General features: G+C 47.5%; 2 protein-coding genes across 7 annotated transcripts in view; one reads left to right on the top strand and one right to left on the bottom strand.

Moving 5' to 3' along the window:
- The window catches only part of AIF1 (allograft inflammatory factor 1), a 29,627-nt gene that overhangs the window by 4,350 nt on the left and 4,452 nt on the right, over positions 1–20,825 (top strand). For 3 of the 5 annotated variants that reach the window (XM_035030616.1, XM_035030614.1, XM_035030617.1), the window contains exons 2-3: positions 1,056–1,157; positions 1,409–1,431. The exons of 1 other annotated variant lie outside the window; for it this stretch is intronic. In XM_035030616.1, coding sequence (XP_034886507.1) covers positions 1,060–1,157; positions 1,409–1,431 — 121 coding nt within the window. In that variant the 5' untranslated portion in view covers positions 1,056–1,059. Of the gene's footprint in view, positions 1–366; positions 453–1,055; positions 1,158–1,408; positions 1,432–20,825 lie in introns of those variants that run through there. One more of the 5 variants, XM_035030615.1, reaches the window with a different exon arrangement.
- On the bottom strand, positions 2,053–5,626 carry NCR3 (natural cytotoxicity triggering receptor 3). 2 transcript variants are annotated; one of them, XM_035030613.1, is made up of 4 exons: positions 4,833–5,626; positions 3,055–3,399; positions 2,809–2,916; positions 2,053–2,695 (listed from the first exon to the last, which is right to left on the bottom strand). In XM_035030613.1, exons 1-4 carry the CDS (start codon positions 4,873–4,875, stop codon positions 2,643–2,645), a joined length of 549 nt encoding a protein of 182 aa, XP_034886504.1. In that variant the 5' UTR covers positions 4,876–5,626; the 3' UTR covers positions 2,053–2,642. The 2 variants fall into 2 exon arrangements, with proteins under 2 accessions (XP_034886504.1, XP_034886503.1); XM_035030612.1 differs by having other exon boundaries at positions 2,809–3,399.

The following is a 20,825-nucleotide window of genomic DNA, read 5'->3' as shown; positions in this document are numbered from 1 at the left end:
GTTTCTCCTCCTCCGTCAGCCCCTCACCAGAACCTAGAACTACCCAGTGCTGGAGAGACCCCCATGAACCACCTAGTCAGCCTAAGACAGTGGAAAAGGGGTGTGCTCTGGAGCTCTGGGGTTCCAGGCCAGCTCTGCCACTTCTAGGCTGAACCTTCTTGTAAGAGTCTCGACTCGAGTCTCAGGTTCCTCACCGGGGAAACGGGCACCGTAATACCCTATGTTGTGAGGATTAGCAATGACAAAGGGAAAGTGCCCAGGTCAGGGTTGGCACATCAGTGGGGCTCCTCAGCCCTGGAACAGTTGTAACAGAGGGCCCCGCACTTTACAGATGAGGAACTTGAGGCACGTGACTTGGCCCAGGCCATTTAGCCTAGCAGAGCTGGGCTAGGTTTCCTGACCTCCAGGTCAGTTTTCAGTGCTTGACCTAATGGCAGCTTGTAAGGACAGAGGTAAGGTAACCCGCTGCACAAGGAGGGTGGAGGGTATGCAGCGAACAGAGGATAGAAAGCAGTATATGTGCATTCTTGAGTAGATGGCCAGGGGACAACTGGTGCGGGTGGGCAAGGGACCTCATGGGGAGACCCAGAGACAGCAGGGATGGCAGTGGGAAGCCTCTGAGGGGTAAGTGAGGTAACCTGTGAGAGATGGGCACCTCTGGTAGGAGGTGAGGTAACCCGATCTGGGGTGAAGAATCTGAGTATGTTTTTCTGCCTCTAAAACTGTTGGAGAGGGGCGCCTGGGTGGCTCAGTCGTTAAGCGTCTGCCTTCGGCTCAGGTCATGATCCCGGGGTCCTGGGATCGAGCCCCGAGTTGGGTTCCCTGCTCCGCGGGGAGCCTGCTTCTCCCTCTGCCACTCCCCATGCTTGTGTTTCCCCTCTCGCTGTGTCTCTCTCTGTCAAATAAATAAATAAAATCTTTAAAAATAAATAAATAAATAAAAATAAAACTGTTGGAGAGCAGGGCTGAGATACCCACGGAGGTTGAGATAACCAGGAGGATGGGGTGAGCCGAAGGGAGAAATGGGTCCCTGATACCTACCCTTTTCCCTGCAGAACTATGCCCTTACCTATATGGCGGGAGCTTGGGGCTGGGGGGGCTCCTGCTCCTGGCTATGGTCATTGTGTCCGCCTGTCTGTGTCGGCTCCATCGGAAAGGTGAGCCCCATCGCCCACAGCAGTGCCCCGGGTTGCCCCCACCCACACCCTTTCCTACTGCTTTCCCAGAAGTGCCCGTCAGTTCCCACCCGCCCTGGGAGAGGAGGGTGGGAGAGAGGAGCCAAGAGTATCCAAAGAGGGAGGCTGGGGTTTTGGCCATGGGAACCACAGAGATGTCAGCAAGTGAGGAAACACCCTCTGGGGTGGGGGGAGTGGGGGGGGGGCCTGCTGAGCTTCTTCTTTTCTTCCAGTGAGGAGGCTGGAGAGGAGTTGGGTGAGTCTGGGGGCCGGGAAGCGGGTGATGGGGGCAAGAGGAGGCTGAGGGCTGAGGCGGGTGGAGGCAAGAGAAGCAAGGGAAAGCGGGGGTGGGGGGGGCGGGGAGGGCATGAGAGAGCTGGAGAGGCAGAGAGAGAGAAGTAAGAATGAGAAGAGCAGAGAGAAATGGTGTAGAGAAAGGAAAAGGGAATAAGACAGAAAGGAGAGAGAGGAAGAAACTAGAGAGACAGAGAGAGAGAACGAGAGAGACGCAGGGCAAGAGAAAGAGAGGGAGAATAAGAACAACAGAGACCCAGGGAGAAGAGGCAACGAGAGAAGAGAGCAGGGGCTCAGGTGGGCAGAGACAGAGGGCGGGGGCGCTGAGGAGGCAGTGAGGTACAGGGGGGTGGGCAGCAGCCTGTGGGAAGGACCGGGGGAAGGGGCTCCTCTGGCGACCTCCCAGCAGCACCTTCTCCCTGGCCCCAGGCCCAGCTCTCGGAGCAAGAGCTCCACTATGCATCTCTGCTGCCCATGCCCTGGAGGGAGAGGCCTGACCTCAGCCACAGGGAAGGTGCCAAGGAGGACCCCAGCACCGAATATGCCTGCATTGCCAAGAACTAAGCCAGCGGAGCTCCCCCAGACGCCTCCCTGAACCCAGGTGGACCCTGTGGCCCACCCAGTAAAACCATGTCCTGCCACCTTCTGTGTCTCAGGCTTCTCAGTCCAACTCAACTCCGTCCCATTCAACAGGGCCACCATCAAAACTTAAGCGACTTATCTTCCCACCCGTTCTGGGGTTGAGTAGTGATTTCTCAGGGGAAGAAGGGTGTTGAGGGACCCAAGTTCCCCTGAAGGCCAGAAAGAGTACACACGTGGGCGTGGCTGGAATGGGGAGTTGACATGTAGGACTCATCAGATCTGATACTCCCCATTTCTCAGGAGAATCCGCCTCAGCCTCCTGTACCCCAGAAAGGTGGAGGTGCTGAGCCCTGGGATGATGATGGGAGGGGGCTCCAGGCACGGTTACCGGGAAGCTCGCTCCTTGGACCTTTCTAGGCCAGGCTTGGTAGAAGAGAGAGTTAAGAGTCGGGGGACCCCAGAGAGGGGCATATTGTGGTACCTGGATAATGGAAAAGGAAACACATGAGACTCATAAGAAGGCATTAGTGGCGGGGCAGAGGAAGATTTATTGGGGTCTCTTGAAGACAGTTGGATGCCTGGGGTCTGGAATCACTCATCAGCGGCATCTAAGAAGTGGCGGCATGTTCCCAGGTGACGGTGGCCTGCAGGAGAGACCACAGGAGCTGCTCGGTGGGCGCCGCAGCCCTCCTCCGGCTGCTCTCTGTCTCCCCCTCCTCCAGTTCTCTTCCACCACTGCCCTAGCCCCCTTCCTTACATTTGCCTTGGTAATAGATGGTGCTGCCCATGGCCACACAGATAAAGCTGAAGGCATAGAATCCAGCCCGAAGGAGGAGGACTGTGCTGGCCCCTAGCCGAGGAGGTCCTGCATGGGGGTGGTAGAAGGAAGGGGCGAAGGGGGGACCTAAGGAAGAAGCAGGCACAGACCCAGGGAGGGACAGAGAGCAGGGGGCCTCAGGGAAAGACTCCCAACTTCCAGGAAGAGTGGGGTCTCCCATCTCACCTTTCTCTACCACCAGCAGAGTCCCATTCCCCATCCCAACACCTAGGCCCAGCACCTCCACCCTGCACACGTAGACTCCAGCGTCACAGTGTTGGGTGTCCCAGATGTGCAGCTCGGCCTGATGGTCATAGAGGAAACGGGAAGAGGGAAGAGGGGCCAGGCGGCCCCTGAACTCTGGGGTCCCATTCCTCACTTCCTTCTCTGGGGCCACCTTGTCCCGGTACCACGTGACAGAGCCAATGGCCAATTTCCCTTGGCTGGCATTGAAGGAGCAGGGCAAGAAGGCAGCGGTGCCCTCCTGGGTACGAATTTCCAGGGGCTGGAACACCCAGAGAGCACAGGATCCTGGCAGGCAAAGAGAAGACCCAGAAAAACACCTCTCTGGTTACAATATAGAGAAAGGACAAGAGAGTTTGCAGTAGAATATCCCAGCTGTGTCTCCACCCACAGAGGACCCAGAGGATCAAGCACTTTGCTACCCCATGAAACCCCTTGCTCTCCACCAGCCTCATTTCTTAACATTGTTTATTAAATAGTTTTTCAGGGCACCTGGGTGGCTCAGTCATTAAGTGTCTGCCTTCAGCTCAGGTCATGATCCCAGGGTCCTAGGATCGAGCCCCGCATCGGGCTCCCTGCTCCACGGGAAGCCTGCTTCTCCATCTCCCTCTCCCCCTGCTTATGTTCCCTCTCCCGCTGTCTCTGTCAAGTAAAGAAATAAAATCTTAAAAAAAAAAATAAATAGCTTTTCAAATCCTTTCCTATACCAACACTCATCCTCACCCCATCCCATCACTGTCCAGCCACATTTACTAGTAATGTCTTGCTGAAACTTAACCTGTCCCATTGAAATTGGAGCTCATTAATGAATGTGGCTGCCTAGCTAACTAATAATTAACTATATTATTCCAGGTATTATTTTCATACCAATGGCATACCGTATACAGTACACCACCCTTGCTACTTTGTTTTTTGTTAAAGAGCATTAACTAATTGAGTCTTCAGGTGAAGACATAGCAATAATTGATTGAAATCCCTCTTTAACTCAACCAAATGGATGAATTAAAGCAATTTGTAAAATCTCCAATTAGATTCTCTAGTTCGTGAAATTTACCTGCCATTCTTCTTATTTCAGTGGTTCTCAAGCTTGAGAGCATATCGGAATCACCTGGAGTGTCTGCTAAGACAGATTCCTGGGCCCGACCCCCCTTGGGTTTAGAGTTGAGCCTGAGAATTTGCCCCAGGTTCCCAGCTGATGCTAAAGCTGTGGGTCTGGAGTCCACACTGCATTTAGTTCATGGATATGGCTGATAGTTAACGTCCCTCAGTTAATTAAAATCAGTTTCACTGAGAAACTTCCCTCAGAGTTAATTAGGTCTCCCAAACTCCTAATTACATCTAGACCCTAGATAATAAGCCTTGTTTAATAGGCTTATTAAGCTCATCAAATTAAAATTGACCCCTTCAAAAAAAAATTTCACCTCTTCCTCCCTTCAAGCTCTTTATACTGGTTCTTCAACTCTATCTTACTAGGATGGTGGCTGAGAAGAAAGGACCGCTGGGATGGAAGCTGGGGTGTGACCCTCCCAGTGGGCAACAAAAGAGGAGAAATGGAGGGAATTGTGAACTGGGGGTGTCCACACTGCTTCCGCTTCCAGAGGACCCCACCCGCTCCCACTCTCCTTTCTGGGCCACTCCCCTCAGGCCTCAATGTCAGCCTCCCCCATCCTCACTCCTCCCAGCCCCACACCCCTCAGGGTTCTGGGAGAAAGCCCTCTCACCTGGATGGACCATGATAAAGATGAGCAATAGCATCCGGGTCATGTCAGAGGGTGTTCCAGTTGGCAAAGGGGATCTGAGAAGTAAGGTCTGGGTGGAGAAAGAACAATCTAGTGCTCGTGGCCAGGCCTTTGGTCAGCACCAGCTGGAGGTGGGCAGCGTCCTATGACACACAGGACTCACACATCACTTATCAAGGACCTCAATTGCCTGGGACCTCGGGCATCACATGCATGCCTCCTTGAGGAGAGAGGATGCTGCTGATGGCAGTATCTGGGTCGCTAGGAGGCGGGGACAACACATGGTCCAGTGGCCTAAGTGTTTGAGGGGGAAGGGAGGGCTGAGATGGCAGCTCACACTAGGGTGGGTGGGTGAGACCAGGATGTGGTTCCCCTACCTCCTGAGTTTCGAGAAGACCAACGCTTTACCCAGAATAAGCCTCCAGGAGCCCTCCTGGGCCCAGAGCTAACCTATTTCCCCCTTCGTCTTGGCTCAGCAGTGCCCAGGCCCACCCCATCTGTTCCCTTCCCTCTAGGCTGGCTCACCCCTAGGACTGCTCTAGAAATTCTATAATAGAGGGGATTAGGAGAAGCAAGCTGATTGGTGGTGGCGGCGGGCGGTTGCTAGGGACTTTGGAAGCTTCATTTGCATAGCAATCAACCTGTTTTACTTAGATCGTGTAGACTTGGGTGGTTTGGCTGAGTGAAAGCAACGGATGGAGAGGTCTGGACTCATTCATATTCAGATCTCCATTAAAGGAATATACCTCTCACTGAGGTCCGCTTTACTCATTGTGTTCTGCAAGTACTTGTCACTCACTGGTAAACCCACTCTGTTATTTTGTTCACTGTTTAGCTAGCATTTCTTGAGAAACTATCAAGTGCCCTTACATGAAAAATATTCTTAAAGACACAAAGGAAAGACTTTGAGTTCATAACTCCAAGGTTATACAGGGATTGGTACAAGAACATACCACACATTCTTGTATATGCATTACACACCTACATGAGACCGCACAGCCCATAGAAGAGGAGGATTACATGAACAATGCCAGGGAAGGCATGGGCCCAGCCCTCAGCGCACAGTTCTCTCTGGCTCCTTTGATGTTAATACATCTTTTTCCCTGAGGGTCCCTGTCTCTAGCTCTGTTTCACAATACATTGTGAAATTCCCATTTTTCCCTGCAGTGATCTAGAGTTTTGTTTTGGAGAAGCAGCAACGTCATGGTTAAGAATGCTGGCTTGAGAGCGCCTGGGTGGCTCAGAGGGTTAAGCGTCTGCCTTCGGCTCAGGTCATGATCCCAGGGTCCTGGGATCGAGTCCTTCATCGGGCTCCCTGCTCAGTGGGGAGCCTGCTTCTCCCTCTGCCTCTTTCTGTCTCTCATGAATAAATAAATAAAATCTTAAAAAAAGAATGCTGGCTTGGAGTCAGCCTGGGTTCAAAGGCCAGCCCCTCCACAAACTAGTTATACGATCCTGAACAAATTATTTAACCTCTCCGAACCACCTACACAAGCACCCACGCCACATAATCTGGGGAGGACTGACTCAACCGTTCTCCAGTAGTAGCCAGGGCTTCCTCCTCTGGGCCTCTAACCTGAGGGTGTGGGACGCAGGTGCCCTTGGCAAGGCAAGGGCTGCCCCCTGCTGGCCACAGAGCATGGGGAGGCCTGAGATGCCCCTAGGTGGTTTTTCCCTAATGGGCCTTAATTCCAGCTTCGGCCTAGTCCCCTTACCTTGCCTCGTCCGATCAACAGCCCATGTCCACCCAGAGAGTCAATGTGGAGGAAATTGTCTCTTCTACTCAACGATGAGAAGTCCAGAGTTTGAGGAGGGAGTAGAGATCACCACCGGTGGAGGGGGAGTGTGAGGGTGGGATGGGCAACCGGCCCGAAGGGAAAACTCCATACTTTCACGGTACCCACACAGGGCACTGCTCCCTGTCCCAGGACAATGTGGCTTGGAAGTCAAGTCAGCCTTAGTTGGCGTCCTGGTTCCATTGCTCACACATCTGTGAGATGAGAACAGTATCTGTCAATTTCCAGACTTCATGGTATGGGATGCTCGGTAGGTTTGCCCCAGGCCCTCCCCAGTCCGGGGTAGGATGACCATTGTTACAGCTGTGCCCGAACTCAAGCATACCTTGCTCTCTCCATCTCTTGTCTCTACCCAAGATTTCCAGTATCCAAAAATGTTGTGGATTCCCAAGACTGTACTTGGATTTCTTTTAAGTCCATCTAGAATAAATCCTGGCATACGTGTAGATTCAGGGACCCTTTCAATAGCTCTGAGACTCTCTAGGGAACTTTAACCTGCAGGATGGGAACTGCTGCACTAATCAGCCCAAGGATGGACTTTTTCAAAAGAAACTTTTTAAAAGATTTTATTTATTTATTTGACAGAGAGAGACACAGCGAGAGAGGGAACACAAGCAGGGGGAGTGGGAGAGGGAGAAGCAGGCTCCCCGCAGAGCAGGGAGCCCGATGCGGGACTCGATCCCAGGACCCTGGGATCATGACCTGAGCCGAAGGCAGACACTTAACCGACTGAGCCACCCAGGCACCCTCTGGTCTAACTTCTTTAACACCCCACCCATGGGCTGCCTTGAAGGTGGTCAGAGCTCAGAGCAGGAAAAGAGGTGAAGGCACAGAAGGAACTCTGGAATCCCAGCACTGTGATCCCATTTTACCGGGGATTTCCTCCTGTGCTGGGAGTGGTAAGATGCAGGTAACTCCTCCTCTGGCCAAGTCCTTATAAACATTTTCAATGAATTAGCAGCCCCCACGTTCCACTTTCAGTCTCTGACCACAGCTTCTCCTCTGAGGCTCATGCAATGGACCCCGCCACCTTCCGCCCCCTTGCCGTCAAGGTCTATTCTCCTTCACATTCACCAAGAGCAGGCACCTAACTCTCCAGCTTCCTCTCTATTTCACCCCCACTCCACCGGTGGTGATCTCTACTCCCTTCATGTCCACGTAAATGATATTTTTAAACACTGAGATATAATTATATACAGCAAAATGCAGGTCTTTTTTAAAAAAAATTTTAAGTGCACAGATCTTAAGTGTACAGTTCAGTGTTCTCTGGCAAACCTATACACCCCTGTAAACAACACTGCAAGTAAGATACAGATCATTTCCATCACTCTAGAAAATTCTCCCATGCCTCTTTTTGGTCAGTCCCTTTCCCTTCCCAGAAGCAACTACTGATTTATACCCCTATAAATGTATATCCCTATATTATACCTCTATTCTTGAACTTCGTATAAGTGTGATCACATAGTATACACTCTTGTATCCGGCTTCATTCATTCTGTATAAAGTCTGTGAGATTCATCTATTGTTGTGTGTATCAGTACTTTGTTCCTTTTTTTTTTTTTTTCCTGAGTACCACAGTTTATTTATCCACTCATCTGATGATGTACAAGCAGGTGGTATGAACATTCTTGTACACAACTTGTAAATGATTTTTCTTTTCTTTCTTTTTTCTTAGAGAGTGTGTGTGAGGTGAGGGGAGGGGCAGGGGGACAGAATCTTAAACAGACTCCATGCTGAGCGCTGAGCCCAACTCGGGGCTCCATACCACAACCCTGAGAGCATGGCCTGAGCCGAAATCAAGAGCCTCCCAGGTGCCCAACAAATGATTTTTCAATATACTGATCTCACAGTTGCTTTCCCTGGTCTACTCCAACCATCACCTTGATTCTACATGTCACCATGGAAGTTGTTCCACTTTGGAATCTTACCTCCCCTTTCCCAGGGAAATAAAAGCAATTAGGCCTCAGTCCCTCCAGACTCCTGTACCCTATACATGTGCTTTCACATGATTCAGCTGTTGGCTGACTTTTGGGTTCTTTCTCTCTCTTTTTTTTTTTTTTTAAGATTTTATTTATCTATTCAGTAGAGACAGAGAGACAAAGAGAGAGGCAGAGGGAGAAGCAGGCTCCCAAGGAGCAGGGAGCCCGATGCGGGACTCGATTCCAGGATCCTGGGATCATGACCTGAGCCAAAGGCAGACGCTTAACCATCTGAGCCACCCAGGCGCCGCTCTCTCACTTTCATTCAGCGAACTGCGAGCACCTACCGTGGGGCTTACCTAGGCAATCCTGTCTTAGCCAGTTTTAACTACTGCATATTCTCTGTCGAGACTCCAGTCTGTATCTCCATCTCAGTCTACACCTTCACCTGAGGCCTCTTTCTTGAGGTCCAAGTCCAGAATATCTAGCTGTCCTCGGGACATCTCCTCCAGAGTGTTCCACAGGCAATTCAAAATCATCAGTACCCACCCAAACTGCATCAGCCTCCTAGAGTCCCCATGTCAGTGCATGGAAGCAGAATCCACCCCATCACTTAAGGCAAAAGCCTGGGATTTATATTTTTCTGCCTTCCCTCAATTTCCCCATCCAAACAATCTCTAAGTCCTGTCCATTCTGCCTCTAAAATATCTCAAGTATCTTCCCACCTCTTAATTGTCACTGCTAGTTAAGGGCCTTGTCATCTCAGGATAAAACGAGTACAATAGCTTCTCTGATGGACAGTGTGGTTTCTTCTCAATATCCATTCTACACCTCCGTCTCCAAGTGTTGGGGCTCATCCATCCATTCAACAGCGGTTGTACTGAGTTCCTTCCACATGCCGGACATTCTGCCTTCCTTTTCCCCTCCCCTTCTCTCTCATATCTCCCACATCTCTGTCCACAACTCTTTCCTCTCACCATCTTTATTCATATCATTTGTTTCTTCCCTGTGTCTCTATCCACACCCCACATCTCTCCACACACCTTTACTCACTCCCCCCCCACCCATCTGCTTGTTCACTAATTCATTCATTCAACAAATATTTGGTGAGCACCTTCCATGTGCTAGGCACCTCTCTCTCCATCCTTCTGTCTCTTCCCCCATTTCTCTCCACATTTCTTTCTGCCTCCCCATCTTTCCCTACATTTTCCCAGCACATCTCTTTCCCCCAACCCATCTTTCATTCTCTTTCTCCTCCATTTCTCTCTGTGTGGGAGAATGAGTCAAGGCTGCAAGGCACTTGCCTTTTTCCTCTGGGAGCGATCGGTCTTTTCCTGAGAAGCCTTCCCAGGCTCCACCAAGGCTGGCTGGGACCACTCCCAGATACCCTCAGATTCTCTGTGCCAGGTTCTTTATTTAAAAAAAAAAAATTAATCTAAAATATTAAAGGAAAACTTTAACTCACATCCATCAGAAACTGGTAAATCAAACAGGCAAATAATTATGAAAGACAAAGAAGAGTGAAACCGGATAGTTAACAAGCTTGATCTAAGGTAAATACGTAGAATCTTCGAAAAAGTAGGAAATACGCATTCTTTTCAGGTACGACAAAGACATTTAGAAAAAGGAATCAAAATCATAGAATACAATTGCTGACCAAAAGCCATGACAATTTAAGAGCAGTAACAAAGAATATTTATTATATGTTTGGAAAATTTTTTTAAGTGTTTTCTAATGTATTTTGAAACTTTAGAAACCTACCTCTAAATAATTCAAATGTTAAAGAAAATATAATAATAGAATTTAAAATATTTTGAACTGAACGACAGTGAAAATCCTGCCTATCTAAACTGTTGAGGGGTCCCTGCTCCGAGGGGAGCCTACTTCTCCCTCTCCCTCTGCCCCTCCCCCACTTCATGCTCGCTCTCTCTCTCTCTCAAATAAATAAATAAATCTACAAAAAAAAAAAAGGAGGGGGGCTGGGTGGCTCAGATGGCTAAGCATCTGCTCAGGTCATGATCTCCAGGTCCTGGGATCAAGCCCCATGTCTGGCTCCCAGCTCAGCGGGGAGTCTGCTTCTCCCTCTCCCTCTTCCTTTCCCCCTGCTTGTGCTTTCTCTGCCTCTCTCTGTCTCTCTCAAATGAATAAATAAAATATTTTAAAAAAATAAATAAAAGAAAAAAGAAAGTTTGAAAGTCATTGAGTTGGACAGGTATTTCAAGAATTTAGAAAAAGAGGGGCGCCTGGGTGGCTCAGTCGGTTGAGTGTCTGCCTTGGTTCAGGTTACGATCCCAGAGTCCTGAGATGGAGTCCTGCATCAGGCTCCTTGCTCAGCAGGGAGTCTGCTTATCCCTCTGCCTGCTGCTCCCCCTGCTTGTGCTTTCATGCACACACTCCCTCTCTCTCTCTCCCTGATAAATAAATAAATAAAATCTTAAAAAAAAAGAAATTAGAAAAAGAGCACAAAGTAATTATAAAAAATTAAGGAGAAAAATAATAAAGATACTTTTAGAAATTAATGAAATAAAAAAGAAACAATAGAGCAGGAAACGTTTTTAAATATTTACAAAATATGTAATATTTTACATACTTACAGAGATTACTAATATTAAAAATCTCTGACCAGAATGATTATGCAAAAAAGGAAAAGAGGAGAAATGGCATACACACACAAAAATAAATAATTAAGGGAATATAATGTCAGATACATTGCAAATTTTTTTTTTAAAGATTTTATTTATTTATTTGACAGAGAGAGAGCGAGAGCAGGAACACAAGCAGGGGGAGTGGGAGAGCGAGAAGCAGGCTTCCTGCCGAGCAGGGAGCCCGATGTGGGACTCGATCCCAGGACCCTGGGATCATGACCTGAGCCGAAGGCAGACGCTTAACGACTGAGCCACCCAGGCGCCCAGATACATTGCAAATTTTGATAAGATGAATAGTTTTCTTTTTTTTAAGATTTTATTTATTTATTTGAGAGAGAGAGAGAGAGAATGAGTGGGGAGAGGGGCAGAGGGAGTGGGAGAAGCAGGCGGGGCTCCATCGCAGGACCCAGGATCATGACTTGAGCCAAAGGCAGATGCTTACCAGACTGAGCCACCCAGGCACCCCAAGATGAAGAATTTTCTAGAAAAATATATGACCACACTGACTTAAGAAAAAATGAAAAGCCTGATATACTTATAACCACTAAAGAAATTGAATCAGTTGTTTAAAATTTAGCCATCAGGCACCTGGGTGGCTCAGTTGGTTAAGCGACTGCCTTCGGCTCAGGTCATGATCCTGGAGTCCCGGGATCGAGTCCCGCATCGGGCTCCCTGCTCAGCAGGGAGTCTGCTTCTCCCTCTCCCGCTCCCTGCTCTTGTTCTCTCTCTCTCATTCTCTCTCTCAAATAAATAAATAAAATCTTTAAAAAAATAAAAAATAAAAATAAAATTTAGCCATCAATGGGGTGGCTGGCTGGCTAAGTCGGAAGAGCACGTGATTCTTGATCTCTGGGTCATGAGTTCGAGCCCCAAGTTGGGTGTAGAGATTACTTAAATAAATAAATAAACTTAGAAAAAAAATTTATCCATCAAAAAAAAAAAATCACCAAGCCCAGATAGTTATGAAACCTTCAAGACAGATCATTCCAATCATTTAAAGATTGTTCTAGTGATTGGGAAACAGGAAAAGTTTCTCAACTTATTTCATGAGATTAATGTAACCTCGATACAAAAGCCAGGCAAGGGCAATCTGAGAAAGTAAAACCATGAAACAATTTCACTCATGAACATAGATGCAAGAAAAAAAAAGAACTTAATAAAAATATTAACAGGGGTGCCTGGGTAGGGTGGCTTAGACGCTTAGTCTTCTTTTCGGCTCAGGTCATGATCTCAGGGTCCTGGGATGGCTCCCTACTCAGTGGGGAGCCTGCTTCTCCCTCTGCTGCTCCCCCTGCTTGTGCTCTCTCTCTATCAAATAAATAAATAAAATCTTTTTTTTTTTTTAAGATTTTATCCATTTATTTGAGAGAGAGAGAGAGCATGAGAGGGGAGAGGTCAGAGGGAGAAGCAGATTCCCCGCTGAGCAGGGAGCCCAATGCGGGGCTCGACCCCAGGACCCAGGGACCATGACCTGAGCCGAAGGCAGATGCTTAACCAACTGAGCCACCCAGGCGCTCAAATAAATAAAATCTTTAAAAAATATATTAACAAACCTAAACCAGAATTGAATAAGTAATAAAAAACAACTTAACCAAGCAGTCTTTATCCTAGGAAAGTAATTCACGATTCATGCACTTCCTAATTCTGTCCATACAATTAGTTACATTAAAAGATTAAGGAGGAAAATCCATGTGACTATCTCAGTCAATACAGTAAAAGCATTTCACAGCTTTTGTTCATGATAACAACTACTCAAATTTAAAAAATAGGAAAAAAAACATTTTTGGGCGCATGGGTGGCTCAGTCGGTTAAGCATTTGCTTTCGGCTCAGGTCATGATCCCAGGGTCTTGGGATCAAGCCCTGCATCGCAACGGACTCTCTGCTCAGTGTGGAGCCTGCTTCTCCCTCTCCCTCTGCCCCTCTGCCTTGCTGTACTCACTCACTCTCTCTCTCTCAAATAAATAAATAAAATATTTAACAAAGAGAAAAAAACATTGCACAGCAGTCATTTATGATTTTAAAAATTACAAATATGTGTATTATGTCTTTATTCTCCCAAGAAATTCAGTGTTCATTTTCTTTCAGTGTTTATTTTTGAAATAGTTTTGTATTTTTCTTCTGTATCTTTCCTCCTGTTCCCATCCCTACCCTCTTGTTATCCACCATCTGTTCACTGAATACTTGCATTTCTGATGTGTGTCCTTCCTTCACTGCTAAATGGCTTTACCAAGTTTTGTTGTTTTTCAATTCATGATGGAATTTTGGGCTACAATTTCCACCAGCTTTTGGCAATGTATTTCTGGTGTGTTGTTATCTGTCAGTAAATTGTGTTGCTCTTTTTTTTTTAATTTAAATTTAATTTAGTTAACATATAGTGTATTATTAGCTTCAGGGGTAGAATTTAGTGATTCATCAGTTGCATGTAAGACCCAGTCACATTCCATCATGTGTCCTCCTTAATGCCCATCACCCAATTACCCCATCCCCCCACCCACCTCCCCTCCAGCAACCCTCAGTTTGTTTCCTGTAGTTAAGAGTCTCATATGGTTTGCTTCCCTGTTTTTATCTTTTTTTATTTTTCCTTCCCTTCCCATATGTTCATCTGTTTTGTTTCTTAAATTCCACGTATTAGTGAAATCGTATGGTATTTGTCTTTATCTGACTGGCTTACTTCGCTTAGCATAATTCCCTCTAGTTCCATCCACGTCGTTGCAAACGGCAAGATTCTATGTTGCTCTTTTTTACCTTTTTTCTCATAGTTAATCAAACAGAATCTCTGTTCATTTCTTTTTTTCTTTTTCCCTTTTTAAGTAAACTCTATGCTCAACATGGGGCTCAAACTCAGGACACCAAGATCAAGAGTTGCATGCTCTGGGGCACTGGGTGGCTCAGTCGTTAAGCGTCTGCCTTCAGCTCAGGTCATGATCCCAGGGTCCTGGGATCGAGCCCCACGTCGGGCTCCCTGCTCTGTGGGAGGCCTGCTTCTCCCTCTCTCACTCCCCCTGCTTGTGTTCCCTCTTTCGCTGTGTCTCTGTCAAATAAATAAATAAAATCTTAAAAGAAATTAAAAAAAAAAAAAGAGTTGCATGCTCTACCAACTGAGCCAGCCAGGCATCTTTTTTTTTTTAATTTTTTTTTTTTTTAAGATTTTATTTATTTATTTGAGAGAGAGAGTGAGCAAGAGAGAGAACATGAGCAGGGGGTGTGGCAGACAGAGGGAGAGGGAGACGGAGAAGCAGACTTCCCACTGAGCAGGAAGCCCAATGTGGGGCTCGATCCCAGGACCCCGGGATCATGACCTGAGCTAAAGGCAGATGCTTAACCGACTGAGCCACCCACGCGTCCCTTGCTGGTACTTTCTGAGATGCACCACCTGTGGGTCCCTTTGGACACTTCAAAACATTCTCTCTCCACCTTTACCAGTACTTGAGTACATTTGGTCCATCCTGCATTCAGCTTCTCCTTCTCAAGGTGAGGCCTTTCCTCCCAGGAAGGAATATTTGATTTTTTCAGAACTGTCACTTGGGCCCTTCCTCTCTTCCTGATTTTCCCTGAGGCACTGCTGGGGACTGCCTGTTGGATATGGAATCTGGGCACACAAACACAGAACTTTGAGTCTGTAGGCATGCTGTGTCTCCTAGCTGCAGTGAAAACGTAGCACGCATGCCTGTGTGTGTGACCAATCTCATTATTGCTGGATATGGTTTCCAGGAGACAAAAGGTGAAATTTAGGAGTAAATTGCTGCTACGCTCCCCTCAAAGCCCCGCAAGACGGTTTTTTTTTTTTTTTTAAGATTTTATTTATTGGGGGCGCCTGGGTGGCTCAGTTGGTTAAGCAACTGCCTTCGGCTCAGGTCATGATCCTGGAGTCCCGGGATCGGGCTTCCTGCTCAGCGAGGAGCCTGCTTCTCCCTCTGACCCTCCCCCCTCTCTTGTACTCTCTCTCATTCTCGCTCTCTCAAATAAATAAATAAAATCTTAAAAAAAAAAAGATTTTATTTATTGGGATGCCTGGGTGGCTCAGTTGGTTGGGCAGCTGCCTTCGGCTCAGGTCATGATCCCAGAGCCCTGGGATCAAGTCCCGCATCGGGCTCCTTGCTCAGCAGGGAGTCCGCTTCTCCCTCTGCCTGCCACTCCCCTTGCTTGTACACACAGGTGCTCTCTCTCTCTTTGACAAATAAATAAAATAGAATCTTGAAAAAAAAAAGATTTTATTTATTTATTTTTAAAAATTCTATTTGTCAGAAGAGAGAGGGACCACGTACCAGTGCACAAGCAGGGGGAGCTTAAGCAGGCTCCCCACTGAGCAGAGAGCCCGATGACCTGAGCCAAAGGCAGACACTTAACCAACTGAGCCACCCAGGCGCCCAGGGAAACTTTTCAGAAAAGCAAAGTCTTTCAATAAGGCCAATGCTTCCCGGCTTTGCTTCAGGGAGAGCACCTTGTTAACCAAGCTCCCGAGTCTGGTGCATACACAAGAAGCCCTTTTGCCCATTTACAGTGAGAAATAAAGCTGCAGAAATCCACTTCTTCCCAGCCCCCCATACTCACTTACATATGTGCATGTGCACATTGTATCAGTCAGAGTCCCAACAGGAAACAGCACCCTCAGATAAGGCTAATTTGAGGGCGCCTGGGTGGCTCAATCAGTTGGGTGTCTGCCTTTGGCTCAGGTCATGATCCTGGAGTCCCAGGATTGAGCCCACATGGGGCTCCCTGCTCAGCAGGAGGTCTGCTTCTCCCTCTGCCCCCTCCCCCCGCTCATGCACTCCCTCTCTCTCAAATAAATAAATAAAATCTTTAAAATTTTTTTAAAAATTAGGCTAATTTGAGGTGCTAGTTTATTTACAAAGGTGAGTGGAATATAGGGGAATCCCAAGGGATATTGCCACCCCAGGTCCAAAGGGATGAGGGGAGAAAGAGATTACAGCAGCGATTCTTACTCATTTTGTTTTTTTTTTTTTTTTTTTTAAAGATTTTATTTATTTATTTGAGAGAGAGAGAATGAGAGAGAGCGAGTACATGAGAGGGAGGAGGGTCAGAGGGAGAAGCAGACCCCCCGCCGAGCAGGGAGCCCGATGCGGGACTCGATCCAGGGACTCCAGGATCATGACCTGAGCCGAAGGCAGTCGCTTAACCAACTGAGCCACCCAGGCACCCGATTCTTACTCATTTTGTATCACAGATGTCTTTGGCATTCTAGTAAAGCATAAAATAAAAATATATAGGGCGCCTGGGTGGCTCAGTTGTTAAGCGTCTGCCTTCGACTCAGGTCATGATCCCAGAGTCCTGGGATCAAGCCCCACATCGGGCTCCCTGCTCAGTGGGAAGCCTGCTTCTCCCTCTCCCAGTTACCCTGCTTGTGTTCCCTCTCTCGCTGTCTCTCTCTCTCTCTCTGTCAACAAGAGGGAGAGAGAGCATGAGACTTTCAAGCAGACTCCCCACTGAGCATGGAACCCTATAAAATAAAATCTTAAAAAATAAAAATAAAAATATATATAACAAAGTAAACCAACTTATTGAGTTCCAGTTACCAAAACAGTAATAAAAAGCTGCAATAGAGGGGCATCTGGCTGGCTCAGTTGGAAGAGCATGTGACTCTTGATCTCAGGGTTGTGAGTTTGAGCCCCACGTTGGGTTAGAGATTACTATAAATAAATAAATAAATAACTTCCAAAAAAAAAAAGTTGCGGTAGAATAAATCATGTACTTTACTACCACATTATATAAAAGACAAGACATTTAAAATACAGGCAAGGGAATAAAATCTTTGAAAAAAAAATGGGGTGCCTGGGTGGCTCAGTTAAGCATTTGCCTTCTCCTTAGGTCATAATCCCAAGGACCTGGCATCGAGCCCCACATCGGGCTCACTGCTCGCAGGAAACCTGCTTCTCTCTCTCCCACTCCCCCTGCTTGTGTTCCCCTCTTGCTATGTATCTCTCTGTCAAATAAATAAAATCTATTAATTAATTAATTAATTAATTAAAATACACGCAAGGGGTGCTTGGGTGACTTAGTTGGTTAAGCGTCTGCCTTCGGCTCAGGTCATGATTCCAGGGTCCTAGGATGGAGCCCTGCATCAGGCTCCTGGCACGGCGGGGAACCTGCTGCTCCCTCTCCCTCTGCAGCTCCCCCCTGCTTGTGCGTGCTCGCTCTCTCTCTCATAAATAAATAAAAAATATTTTAAAACATTAAAATACAGGCAAGTTGAGCCCCACATTGGGGCTAGAGTTTACTTAAAAAAAAATTCTAGAAGTGGATAAAGCTTTCTGTACTTAAATGAACAGTATTATTTACAATAATGGAAAGATAACTTCATTAGTGATGTAGTTAGGGCGCCTGGCTGGCTCAGTCGGTAGAGCATGTGACTCTTGATCTCAGGGCCATGAATTTGCGCCCCACCACGTTGGGGGTAGAGTTCACTTAAAATACAGGCACACCAGGGCGCCTGGGTGGCTTAGTCGTTAAGTATCTGCCTTCGGCTCAGGTCATGATCCCAGGGTCCTGGGATCGAGCCCCACATCGGGCTCCCTGCTTGTGTTCCCTTTCTCGCTGTGTTTCTCTCTGTTAAATAAATAAATGCAATCTTAAAAAAAATAATAAAATAGGGGCACCTGGGTGGCTCAGTCGGGTGAGCGTCTGCCTTCGGCTCGGGTCATGATCCTGGGATCCTGGGATCAAGCCCTGCATTGGGCTCCTTGCTCGGTGGGGAGCCTGCTTCTCCCTCTCCCTCCTCCTGCCACTCCCCCTGCTTGTGCTCTCTCTCTCTCTCTGACAAATAAAATCTTAAAAATAAATAAATAAATAAATAAATAAATAAATAAATAAATAAATAAAAATAAAGTACAGGCACGTTGAAGTTAGATTTTAATAAATAAAGACACATCCGTGCAAACTATATTATTGCTTGGCTTGAACAAGAACTTTAAACTGTGGGGCCCCCCGGCTCTCTCATTTGGAAGAGCATGCAACTTTTGGTCTCAGGGCCGGGGATTCGAGCCCCACGTTGGGTGTAGAGATCACTTAAATAAATAAACTTTAAAAAATAATAATAAAATAAAAAGAACTTTAAACTGTGATGTGGTTTTTAACAAGCAGCACATGTAATGTTGAATATGAGAAAAGGATGTCCATTTTTCCCTTTCCGAGTTCACGGACCCACTGATATCTATCTCCCGGGCATACAGAAACCAGGAGCAAGATAGAGCTTTGCAGTGCAGGTCGCCTGGAGAGAAGCATTGCCTGTAAGTGGAGGTTTCCGCCAACCTGAGGTGACCCCGTGGGAAGGGGGCCAGGGGAACCAACACCCGTGGCTTAATGTCCTCCCTCCCACTGTTCTCCTGCCAGGCTCTCCAACAGCCAAGACCGGCTGGAAGCCAGAGGTGCCCTTGACATGCTCTGTACCCGTTAGCCTGCTGCGGAGGAGAGCAGAGTGGGAGAGGGAAAACGGAGGGGCAAGCAGGACACACACACCACCAAGTTTTCTGGCCCGTGTATGCTTTTCCTGTAAGCACACTCCGTGGGACCTGATTCTAAGCAGCAGGTCCCCCGGGAAAGCATGGAATCATAATAAGGGCACCTAGCAACAGGTGCCAGTTCCATAGGGATTCTAATCTCATGGGGTTCTCCTGGTGGGTCATTTCCCTGACTGCTTGGCTGGACACTAACACGTCTGGCCCCTGTGACTCCTCCTTTTCTTCTTCCTCCAAGACTGACCAGCTGCACCCCCCACTAACCCGTGCTTAAGCTACGCTGATACCTTCAGCCTGGGTTCAGCAGGCCTCACAGGCTCGAGCACCTCTCCATTGCTTTAGGGCAAGGACTCTCACACTTGACCCTGTATCAGAAGCACCTGAGGCACTTGTTAAAAACCTATTGTCAGGCCCCACCCCCAGAGTTTCTGATTCAGTAGGTCTGGGCTGAGGCCCAACCAGGCACATTTCTTTTTTTTTTTAATAATTTTTTTAATTTATTTTTTTATTATTATGTTATGTTAATCGCTATCCATTACATCATTAGTTTTTGATGTAGTGTTCCATGATTCATTGTTTGTGTATAACACCCAGTGCTCTGTGCAGAACGTGCCCTCTTTAGTACCCATCACCGGGCTAACCCATCCTCCCACCTCCCTCCCCTCTAGAACCCTCAGTTTGTTTTTCAGAGTCCATAGCCTCTCATGGTTCATCTCCCCCTCCAATTTCCCCACCTTCATTCTTCCCCTCCTGCTATCTTCTTCTTCTTTTTTTTTTAACATAGAATGTATTATTTGTTTCAGAGGTACAGGTCTGTGATTCAACAGTCTTATACAATTCACAGCTCTCACCATAGCACATACCCTCCCCAGTGTCTATCACCCAGCCACCCCATCCCTCCCACCCCCCACCGCTCCAGCAACCCTCAGTTTGTTTCCTGAGATTAAGAATTCCTCATATCAGTGAGGTCATATGATACATGTCTTTCTCTGATTGGCTTATTTCGCTCAGCATAATACCCTCCAGTTCCATCCACGTTGTTGCAAATGGCAAGATTTCATTCCTTTTGATGGCTCCATAATATTCCATTGTATATATATACCACATCTTCTTTATCCATTCATCTGTCGATGGACATCTTGGCTCTTTCCACAGTTTGGCTGTTGTGGACATTGCTGCTATAAACATCGGGGTGCACGTACCCCTTTGGACCCTACATTTGTATCTTTGGGGTAAATACCCAGTAGTCCAACCAGGCACATTTCTAACAGCCTTCGTGTAATGCTGCAGGAAGCGCCACTCAGAGGGAGCCACTGTTTTTTTGTTTTGTTTTTTTTTAAATATTTTATTTATTTATTCATGAGAGACAGAGAGAGAGGGAGCCACTGTTTTAAGGAGCTTCTGCATTATCTCTGCTCAGATCTAGATTTTGCAGCCAGTCAGAGAGCTATCTACTTCCCCTATCTCCGTGTTCTCATGGATTCCTCGAAGCTGCCCCCTAATGCACCCCTGCATTTCCCACCCTTGCCCAGAAGCCCCCCCTTCACCCCTACTACTAGGAGTCAGCCTTCTCTGTGACCCTGGGGGCTGGGCCCCTGAGTCTGGGTGGGTGATGTCTTCCTGTATGTTGGGTCTTCACAGGCTTTCCCTCCATCTGTGTTTTGTTCTCCACCCTTTGCCCTTGTAGATACTCTTACCCTTCACTTTTGTCCCATGTCAGAGCAGCTATCACTTTCTCCCAGGGGTTTCTCTGAGCATCTAAGCTCTGTCCCACTATGGTAGTCTGCCAAACCATTCTTTTTTTTTTTTTAAGATTTTATTTATTTATTTGACAGAGAGAGACACAGCGAGAGAGGGAACACAAGCAGGGGGAGTGGGAGAGGGACAAGCAGGCTCCCCGCCGAGCAGGGATGTGGGACTCGATCCCAAGACCCTGAGGTCATGACCTGAGCCGAAGGCAGACGCTTAACGACTGAGCCACCCAGGCGCCCCATGCCAAACCATTCTTGATGGAAAGAACAGTCTGGGAGGCAGTCTCACCCCGAATACAGGCCAGAGCCTTCCCAATGGCCTATAAGGCCCTACCCAATCTGGCCTCATCTCCTGCCTGTTTCCCCTCATCCATCTGGCTCCAGCTACACT

The sequence above is a fragment of the Mirounga leonina genome, unplaced genomic scaffold (genome assembly GCF_011800145.1).
Source record: "Mirounga leonina isolate KUSES-001 unplaced genomic scaffold, KU_Mleo_1.0 Mir_366, whole genome shotgun sequence".
NCBI lineage: Eukaryota > Metazoa > Chordata > Mammalia > Carnivora > Phocidae > Mirounga > Mirounga leonina.
Note: the sequence above shows the minus strand (reverse complement) of the source record. Positions and strands in the feature narration are given on the sequence as shown.